This window comes from Candoia aspera, chromosome 2 (assembly GCF_035149785.1).
Source record: "Candoia aspera isolate rCanAsp1 chromosome 2, rCanAsp1.hap2, whole genome shotgun sequence".
NCBI classification, from domain to species: Eukaryota; Metazoa; Chordata; class Lepidosauria; order Squamata; family Boidae; genus Candoia; species Candoia aspera.
Window position 1 is genome coordinate 7,183,770 of NC_086154.1, and position 10,972 is coordinate 7,194,741.

General features: G+C 44.4%; 1 protein-coding gene across 1 annotated transcript; it reads left to right on the forward strand.

Annotated features, from left to right (window-relative positions):
* Positions 1–312: 312 nt before the first annotated feature.
* Positions 313–10,538, forward strand: LOC134489783 (vomeronasal type-2 receptor 26-like). Its single transcript, XM_063292649.1, has 5 exons — positions 313–438; positions 5,004–5,243; positions 7,694–7,851; positions 8,760–8,869; positions 9,562–10,538. Exons 1-5 carry the CDS (start codon positions 313–315, stop codon positions 10,461–10,463), a joined length of 1,536 nt encoding a protein of 511 aa, XP_063148719.1. The 3' UTR covers positions 10,464–10,538.
* Positions 10,539–10,972: the final 434 nt, after the last annotated feature.

Below are 10,972 nucleotides of genomic sequence, written 5' to 3' on the forward strand. Positions count from 1 at the left end.
CTTATATGTAAAGGCAACAGCAGGGAGTAAAGTTACTCTGACAAAAAAGCTGTACAGAGCCTACCTTGCAGAAGGAGATAGCCTTCCTGAGCACCTGCATTATATTCAGCAGCTGTTTGTTGAGTTGCAGGAGAGAGGAATGGAATTTACACCTCTCACAAAATCCTATATCCTCCTGTCCTCACTGAATGAAACGTGGGACACACTGATTTGTACCCTGGAGGCTATGCCTGAAGCAGACCTCACCCCATCGTATGTTACACAGTCTCAAACCGGAAGAATACTTGAATTACTCTGGCGCTGGTACACCGGATGGGGCTGAAGACCCACACTGGACTGGAAGCCGGCAACTGGGACCTCAAGCAAGACTCGCATGGCTGGAAACATGGCTGGACTCGACTCGATTTCCAGGACTGGAGAAGAGAAGCAAGACTCAGAGTAAGGCTGGACTTGGCTGGAAGCCCCAGACTGGGCTGGCTTCTCTGGACTGGAGACTCGGAACAAGGCTGGGAACTCGGAACAAGACTAGACTCAACTGCAAGCCCCGGACTGGGCTGGAATCCAGATCCAGAACAAGATAGGTGTGAAATACCTGGACATGGCTGAACACACGACGCATGGCTGGATGGAACCGGAGGCATATGGTGGCACTGGCGTTTCCAGGTGCCAGGAAGCCTCTTGGAAGGTCGTGGAGTTTCAAGACTGGAAGCAGAACTGAGACTGCTGGGCTCAGTGAGCAAAGGATCCTCAATGGCAGCAGAATATTCAAGTCCTCTTCAGAGTGGAGCAAAGGCGCTGATTCCTCTTCGGCAACAGACGCTGTCTCTGATGCAGGCCGGGACTCTCCCATGGAAGCTGGAGTCCTGGAGGATCAGTTGTCTCCGGCAGCTCGCTCTTCACGTGTCTGCCTTTTATCCCAGTCCTTGGCATGCGTGGACCCTTCCACAGCCAATCGGGCTCCCTTCTCTTTCGCATGCTCTTCTGCTCATTGTTGGTGCATACTGATTGGTGGATTCAAATCCTCCCCCGAATCCTGGCCAATCTGCACCTTGGACTCTGCTGATCCATGAGTTTTGTTTTCCCAGTTTCGAGCAGGGATATTTTTAAAGTGAAGAGATGAAAATATTTTATTTGAATAGCAAGTTGAAAGCTGTTCAGCTCTTAGCACTGAAAAATTTATGCCCAACGGCTGGAGAGATACCTGCCAGGCCGTCAAGTGTGGGGTTCCAGTGTTCTTGCCACCTTTGTTCCTCTTGGGTCTGGCTAAAGAGGCTGCATGTAAGGCTCGTGACACAGCCCAGACGGTGCTGGAAATGAAATAGTTGTCGATCGACAGGATCTGATCCGTCTCCTCCTGGGGAAGAGCCTCCCGTTCTTCCCTCTCTCTGCACCGTCTCCAGCCTTTCACAGAAAAAGCGTCCTTGGTGTAGGAGCAGATAAAAGATTACTGTGCAAAACTTTGCATGGCAGAATAAAAATACTGAGTTTCAGCCCAGTAAGTTTCTGTTTCCTCTTCTGACTCAGAAAGGGTTTCACGTTCCGAGTCGGAGGCAGGCTTGACTCTGACAGGTGTCCTCAAACTGGAAGGGACCATTCATTTCTTCATTTGAAGTTTTTGAAACCTGCCCCAACCCTGTGACTCTGGGAGATGAACAGGAAAGAAAACAGAGAATACAACTACATGGAACTAACAAACCCTCCCCAAATGAAGACCCAACACCTATAAACAAGAAACCAGGGCTTAAGCAGGAGGGATCCAGCTGTGTCATGTTCCCCGTTTCAATGTTCTGTTAACATCGTAACGTTTCACATGTCAAACCGTTCATCCGTGTATACTGAGCTTGCACATTTGCTGATATTTTCCATTCATGCTCTGTTCTTTGTTTTGTTACTTTGGAATGTATGTTTGGGTTTGCAATCCTGTTCAAGGTTACTTTCCCAGGCGCGTGTAACGGTTGCTAGCACCTGGGAGGGGGTGGTGGCTGACGGGCGCTCGGGGCGGGACTGGGTTGGAAGCAAGGCTTTTAAGTTTGTATTTGGCACGCTTTTGCTCATTCTCAGCTTTCTCTGTATTTGCATGCTATTCCTTTAATAAATCAGTTATCTTTAAGCCCGAGCTTGTGAGACTGAGTATTTGGGATTAGGCAACCATTACAAACTGGTATGAACTGCTTTATGAAATGCGAAGAGGAAGGACACCAGAGGGACCTCTGAGGACATGAATTCCAAAGCAGAGGGGCCACTGCACAAGCTGCCATTAAGCCCTAAGCCCATCCCACACACACTTGTTGCAGGAAGAGACTCTAAAGGTGTTTGTACTGAACAAGCAGATTCAGTCCTGGCAAGGCAGTTCGTCACGTAGCCAGCACTACAATGTCTAAGATCCTGCAGACAATAGCGAATATTTTGCATTGAGCCCAGAAACCAAACTATGGGTAACCACAGCAGGGACTTCAAGAGAGGTGCCATTCTGCACTGGTGCGGTTGTCCTATCATGAGGGCAGATGAATTCAATCAGGGATGGACTTCTTTCTTTGCAGCACAGGGGCTGAACTTGGACTCGGGGCACCGTTGGAATTAACACCCAGATTAGACTATAGAGCTGCACTGATGGCTTTTCAGAGACATTTATTTTTCTCACTGTGCTCAGTGGGATTCAGAGTCTGACAGAGATGATGCTTGCTTTGCTTATAATTCCCAACTGCATAGTTCTTTTGTGATGGTGGTGATGATGGTTGTCTGTTTCTTTTGCTGGTTCACTCTCCAGGGAGTTGTCCAACCATTGACTTTCACGGAGAGTCAAGAGCAACAGGAGGCAATATCTTGCATCAGAACATCTGGCTAGATAAGACACCAGAGAGAATCTGGGCAGGCAACAGATGGGCCACTGATGTGACACCTTCAGTTATGAAGCTAATAAAAGCCACTGAAGCATCAGTGTTCTGAGCACTTTGGGAGGTGTTTAGGGATTCTTCTAGGGTTCAGGAAATCAAGCCCAACATATGAATCAGGTATGCACAGAAATGCATGTCTTCTTATGCTGTTACTATGGCTTCTGATTCCCCACGCAGTCACTGGGATGCTCAAAGCCAAATGCTCTCTGACTTTGGGGAAGGATGAATTAGACCCACGGAATCATTACAGGCCAGGAAGTCATCTGTTAAGTGGTGTCATTTCTGCAACAGAAAGTGAGCATCCACTATTCAGCTTCCACAACTTTCCCTCTGCTAAAATTTCCAAGTAAGTCACCGGGTGCTTGATGGTATTAAGATCTCTCCACTCCTTGCCAATTTCCAAAACAGCAGTTCTCTTTAACTACTAGGGACTGTTCCCTTTCGGGGCATTTGAATGAATGATTGTCTTGTATTAGCTGGGGGACATCATTGGGAAATGTTTTTGTAGATTGTAGCTGATGAAGCTTATACTGAAGTGAGATGGTGGAAGGCACAAGATCTTCCAGCCATCATTTTAATTGGCAAAAGAAAATCCTACCTCCATCACATCAGTAGTCAGAGATTGTGGCTGAAGGGTCAAGGCATGGCTTTTCCATTCTCCACCTGCCACCCCTGCACCGTATCTAGCACCTAAGATGGTTCAGTAAGATTAGCTTAGAAAACAGGAGCAATAAAGTATGGTTGAAAGGAGAAGGAGGGTGGAGGAGCTGAAGGAAAAGTATGATGCCTGCTGGGACATTTGAGGTGGAGCAGATGTCTTCTCTGTTGTCCCAAAGCATGGCTGAACCCAATGGATGTACATTTCACAGGAGCCATTAGGAACATCAGGAGGAATTTCCAAATGGAAGAGTCACTGATGTTCATAGGGGAGCAAATCACTAGAGGGAGAGGGAGAGACAACAAATGAAGTCCCAAGAATGTTCTCACAACACATTTGTGCAATTCTTTCCTTCTCACTTAGCACAAGTAAGACCCATTGCCTCACCTCCTTGAAAAAAGGAATAAACCAAGTTACAAGAATGTTCTCTGATTTACAGCAAACTTTGAGCATTTCTTGCTTTCCTTCCCATTTAGCACTAATGCATTTCTTCACCTCCTTGGAAAAAAAACAATGAAGAAAAAAATGTTCCGGTTCCAATGTGACCATGGAGACAAAATTTTGATGGCTCCTTTTATTTTGTATAACCCCTGGAAGGGCTGCATGTGTCCAAGTCCAACATAATTTTGAGAGTTTTATAGTTAGGGCCATTTAATTTATTTATATTATGGCATGCATATATTGGAATTCTAGGTTATATATGCTTGTAAGACAATTGAAGTGAAACAGCAATGTCTTTCAATTGTCTTCTCCTTCTCCTTCTCCTTCTCCTTCTCCTTCTCCTTCTCCTTCTCCTTCTCCTTCTCCTTCTCCTTCTCCTTCTCCTTCTCCTTCTCCTTCTCCTTCTCTGCGACAAGATTTTCAGAATCTGCTCATTTCCCCAGATCACTTGAATCATTAGGCAAATCATCAAGAGTTGAAAACATTCACGAAAATCAACAATAGATGGCAATTGTGCATTCGCTTTAACAAATACATTTTGTGGAACATTCTACCTCCCGAGGTGAGGCAGGCCCCTTCACTCCCAACCTTCCAGAAGGGTTTGAAGACCTGGATCTGCTGCCTCACTTGGGATGGGAAGGGCAACAGATCTTCCTGGGGGTGGCTGGTGATGTAGAGTTCTCCCTGCCGAATGGAAATTTCCCACTTGGATTCCGTATTTATATTTATCTATTATGTTGGTATTGTAGGTGTTGACTTGGTGATTTTATGATGTTGTGGTGTTAAGGTGAATTTTATTGTAAACCACCCAGAGTCCCCCTTTTGGGGGGAGATGGGCAGTGATAGAAATGTGAATAATAAATAAATAAATAAATTTTTAGCTAAGCACTGAAGGGCAAGGGGCATTTTAAAATATAATAATGTTCTTGATGGTGATATAATATGCATCTATTGACAGGAAAGGATACAAACAATACTGGAAAATTCTGTCCTTCCTTTTTGCCATTCAGGAGATCAACCAGGATCCCCGCCTCTTACCCAACCTCACCCTGGGCTACACTATCAATGACAATTTTTTCAAGGAAAAAGTAACATCAGATGCCTTGCTAGACCTGCTCTCAACTGGGGAGGCCAATGTTCCAAACTATAACTGTGGGAAGCAGAAAAATATACTGGCTGTCCTTGAAGGGGGTGAAGTTGACATTTCCATCCAGATTTCAGCCATACTGAGCCACTACAAAATCCCTCAGGTGTGTCTCCATGTGCATCTGTGTGTGTTTGTGCATGGCAGCTTCTCAGCTCTATTCCACTCATGGTTTTCTCTAAAAAATTCAAGGGTGGTTTCCATCTAAAAATGGCAGGCAAAGGGGAAGGATGGAAATGGTGAAAGCGGCCACTTTCCTCTTCATCAAGACCCCAGTTGAGGTTAGGAGCCAATGCTGGGAATGTTTGAGGGAAAAATCCTACAGTCAAAGTCCATCAAGAAGATGTGCTGGGTATGAGCAGATCCTGCAGGAAGACAAGTTGTGTGAGAGGGTAGTTCCTTTGGTTTGACCCAAAGTTTGTTCTTTTCTTTTCAGATCAGTTATGCTTTTGCTTCACAAGTTCTGAGTGATAAAAAACGTTTCCCTTTTTTCTACGGAGTGCTCCCCAGGCAAGGTTCCCAATATCCAGGGATTGTCAAACTTCTCTTGCATTTTAGGTGGACATTGATAGGACTCATTGCTCCGACCACTGAGAATGGAGAGAGATTCACAAGAACATTGACTCCTATGCTGACAAAGAAGGGCATTTGTGTTGCTTTTTCATTAGGAACTGCCTTTTCTTTCAAGGACTTTGAGAAGATTCTTGGCCAGTTGAACAAATGGAGAAAAGTCAATGCTTTGGTTTGTTACATGGAGGCAAGTTCCTTCCTAGGACAAATATTCTTCCTTCAAGTAATGATGCAAATGTTTATAGAGCCCAAAGTTGACAAAGTCTGGATCACCACCGCTTTGTGGGATTTTACTCTGGAGTTAAAGTCTCTACAGTATATCCCCTCCCTCTATGGTTTTTTATCCTTTCTTATCCACAGGCATAAGTGGGCAATAGATGACAACTTTCCTCTCCTTTACTCTTCCATTCTGAGCTTTGTAGATGAAGGGTTTCATTGTTTATACTCAAAGCCAGCTGGGTCTGTGAAAGGATGGACAAGGTGCCGTGAAAAAGAAGATTTGAGGATCCCTTCTCCAAAAGAGCATGAACAAATCCTGTCTCTTGATGGTTATCACATTTACAGCAGCCTCTGGGCTGTGGCGCATGCCATAAACACGGCATATTCCTCCAGGCCCACCACAAGAGTGAGGAACAGGAGCTACCAAGTGGAAGCTCAAATGCTTCAGCCTTGGCAGGTATTCTCTACTTTACATCTCCTCTACATGAGAATCAGATCTGTAGCTCCATATCATGGACAATTGGAATTAGTTTATTTTGATCATGCTAAAAACGCAACAGGGAGATGAAATGTGATGAGGTGAAGAACTCCTTGGAATGGTTCTACTGTCTGCAAGCTTAGTAGAACTAACGGACCCCAGTGGTGGGATCCAAACGTAGTGATGGAATCAGTGTCTCCCTGATCCTTTTAATGATGTTCCAAATGCATCACACACAGTAGCCGGTCTTGAGATTAAGTCCATTTTTCTCAGAGCACAGGTTTGCACATGTGTAAAGGCTTTAATTAATTAATTAATTAATTTTATCACATTTTATCACCGCCCATCTCCCCCCAAAGGGGGGACTCTGGTTGGTTTACAACGATTTCCACACCTCTAAGAAAGTCGAGAAGTCAAGTCCCTTTGAATTGAGTTTGACTCCTGGTGACTTCAAGGAGTAAAGCTTTTACTTTAGCCAGGCTGGACGCATTGCCCTCAGCAGTCCTTTTCGGACGTTTTATGGGTACTCCCATGCACCTTCGGCTATGTCCGTGTGGAGACGGTTCAATAGAAGCCCTAAGCCATATGCTATTCTATTGCTCCCTCTATAAGGACTCTAGACAGAGCTTTATATATCCATTACTGAAGAAATTTCCAGGTAGGGAGAGTGACTTCTACCTAATGCTACTTCTTTCAGATAAGGACCTGAAAATATCCTCCCAGGTTGCCCAGTTTTGTGCTACCCTCTGCAAAATATGCCACACCATCACTTAGATTTGAAATTTTTAACATAGTATTTTATTTTAATTCATTTTGGATTTTTATTTTAAATGAATTTTGGATCATAGTATATTGATTGCTTTTGCTTTTACGTACATATATGTATTAATGTAAGATTGTTAGTATGTATAGTTTTATTGTGGCTGGCCTTAGGGCTGTAATCAACGTGATTGATTGACTTCAAGGGGATGTTCCTGCAGGTTTCTTGTTGGCTGTCAGGAAAGGTTTCTCTGGGAATATCATTTCCGATCATCTTATTTTCAATTCCTAATCAGGCCCAATTCTGCTTAACTTCTAAGCTTAAACCAAGTCAACCCAAACTTCTAAACCCAAAAGAAAGAGCATAAAAACAGTCAGTAATGGAAGAAGGCCAGTAGAAATGCTAAAAAGACACTCACAGCTACTCATGTTAGAATGAATTCTGCACCATAAGGGCACAGTGGATGAAAGGGGCAACTTGTCAGATTGTTCCTCTGCATCCTGCAGTTTTCTCTTCTCTTCCCTTCTAGCTCCATCCATTCCTGCAAAGCCCTCAGTTTCACAACGTTTCCATGGATGGGGTATATTTGGATGAAAGCAGAGAGCCAGCAGCTGACTTTGACGTCATGAGTTGGATTATGTTCCCCAACAAGTCCATCGTCAGAGTGAAACTGGGGGATCTAGAAAGGCAGGGAGCCCCAGACCTCAAGTTCACTCTTGATCAGGGTGGTTTTGCAAAACTCAAATGGCTCAAGAAGGTAGGGAAAATGTTTTTTTTCCACTTCACGGACTCCAAAGCTTTCAAATTCTGTAATGAACTCTCTGTGCCTTTGAGTGCCTGGTGATTTCACTGAACTGTTGAGCTTCAAGAGAGAGGACATTTTCCCCAGCTCTTCTAGTAACTGTGCGGAAGAAATACGCTATTTAAAAGCAGATTACCTTTGGCCCTTAAAGTGTTGTTTCATCAGCAAAGCACCAGCAGGTTCCCAAATGGACTTAGCTCCTAAAGAACTTGAACTCTAAAATTGGCACTGAGGAACACCAAAGGCAAGAAAGTGAATGAAGGGAGAGAGACAGAGAAGCAGTATTCATGTCACTGATGAGGGTTTAAGGTCCATTAGAGGTTTCAAATTTGAATCAGAAAATCCAAGAGTTGAGAGGGGTTATTGAGGCTCTCAAGCTGCTACTCAGTCCTGGAATCAAAACGAGTACGTCCCACCCTCTCAATTTGTAAGTGGCTCCAAAGTAATCCAGGTTCAACCCAAAGCAGGAGATTGACTCTTTCCATTTTTTTGAGGGGAGGCAGCTGCTTTCAAGCCAATGTTAGTTCCTGGCAACTAGCTGACAAGTCCCTGCAGTTTTCTTGGCAAGGTTTCAGAAGTGGTTCTTCCTAGAGCTGTGAGAAAGCGACTGGCCCAGGATCTCCCAGCTGGCTTTGTGCCTAAGGCAGGACTAGAACTCACGGTCTCCCAGTTGCTAGCCTGGTGCCTTAACCACTGCACCAAAGTGGCTCTCTTTCTCTCTCCATAGATCAATCTAAACAGGTTTCTTTCTTGCTGTTCCTTCTTTCTTTGAATAGCCTCTCCCTCCTTCCAGGTGTGTGGAAAGTTGTCAACCTGGATTGGCCAAGGGGGCTCAGGAAGGAGAACCCATCTGCTGCTACCTCTGCCTTCCCTGTGCAGAAGGAACCATCTCCACTCAGGAAGGTGGGTGAAAACACCTCCTGGGAAGACAAGTTGCCCAGATGATTTCCATGGAAGGGCTTCTGGAAAGGCATTTTGTAACCTGGCTTTTTCAGAATAAGTACAGTAAATACGTTGTTTGCCTCCATATCCATTGTGTGGGTCATGATCTTATGCTACAAATGATGCAAGAGATGACAGCTTTTGGGTCAGTATCAGATGACACAAGACAATTTAGGCAAATTATCTATTTTGGGATCATATTTTTTTTAGTTCCATCCTGGAGGAGCTTCTTTTACCAATATTTAACCAACATTGTTTTCACCCAGTTTGGACAATTTGGGTCCAATTGACTTGCCATCTAGTAAACACCGAAACTAGACTTCATTTTTTTCTGAATCACCCTTATAGCTGGCAAAGATTTTGTCTGCTTGTTTATTTGTTTGTTTGTTTGTTTGTTTGTTTTGTGACTTTAGAACCACCCATTTCTGCTACTTCAACTGTGCAAAGAAAATCCTGGAATGTCCCCTAATGCAAGCAGGAGCTCTGCTCAGGGATATCACCCACCTTTCATTCAACTGTTATTGTCCCATAAGGAGAATTATTCACTCTTGCCTAAACCATTTCTATATTTTTTGCTTTTTCTACTATTTTGAGGGTATCAGCTCTAAGCCAAACAAGGGTAAGCAGTAAAGGATATATTCTGTTTTTTTCAGATGCAGAAAAATGCACCAAGTGTCCAGAAGATCAGTATCCAAATCAGGAACAAACCCAATGTATCCTCAAGGTCATCACTTTCCTGTCCTATGAAGAAAAGTTGGGGATCATTCTGGTTTTCTTTATCCTATTCTTGTCCTTCACTACCTGTGTGGTATTAGCCATCTTCATTAAACATCTAGAAACTCCAATAGTCAAGGCCAATAACCGTGACCTATCCTATATTCTCCTCCTCTCCCTCCTTCTTTCCTTCTTAACCTCCTTCCTCTTCATTGGTCCTCCAAGGAAAGCAACTTGCCTTCTCCGACAATCAGCCTTCAGCATCATCTTCTCTGTCGCTGTCTCTTGTGTCTTGGCCAAAACAATCATGGTGGTGCTGGCCTTCTTGGCTACAAAGCCAGGAAACAGAATGAGGCGATGGCTGGGGAAGAGCTTGGCCAACTCCATCATTCTTTCTTGTTCCAGTGTCCAAGCTGTCATATGTACTTTCTGGCTATGGAATTCTCCACCCTTCCCTGACTCTGATATGCACACCCAGCCTGGAGAGATCATCCTACAATGTAATGAAGGCTCTGATGCCATGTTTTATGTTGCTCTTGGCTACATGGGCTTCCTGGCTGTTGCCTGCTTTACGGTGGCTTTCCTGGCCAGGAATCTGCCTGGGACCTTCAATGAAGCCAAGCTGATCACCTTCAGCATGCTGGTCTTCTGCAGCATCTGGGTCTCCTTTGTGCCCACCTACCTGAGCACCAAGGGGAAATACATGGTGGCCCTGCAGGTCTTCTCCATCTTGGCCTCCAGTGCTGGCCTGCTGGGCTGCATCTTCCTCCCCAAGTGCTACATCATTTTACTAAGACCAGATCTGAATACAAAGGAGCAGCTAATCATAAAAGTAAAATAGATAAAAATGATTCTTATTCATCCTTTTTTCAAGGAGAGACATCTGACACCTCTTTGTATCTCCCAAATGATACCTTTGGGCACCTCTCTTCTGTTCAAGGACCAACCATCCATGGCTGCATCTGTAGCATGGACAGCACTTTAACTTCCCTTGTGCTGATCAAGTAGCTCATTTCAACTCTTATCCATCCAGTTAAGATACAATTTTATTTTATTAAGTTTACCCCCAACAGGATACATCTCTGGAAATTTGCACAGTGGGGTTGATAAAGGACATTGGAACATCCAGAGAGGAGACTACATGAAAGATAATCCAAGCCTATTTTATTATTACAAGCTAGTTTATTATTACCTCTCCAAAGGCTCAGAATTCTTCCCACCCCAAACCTGTCAGAACCTCCTCTTTTCCCCTATTGGCTGTCAGGGCTCAGGTGACTCCCTTTGGGCACCTAAGACAGGCTTGTTCCTTAAAGGGCCAGCTCTCCCCACTGCCCCTTCTTTTACCTCTTT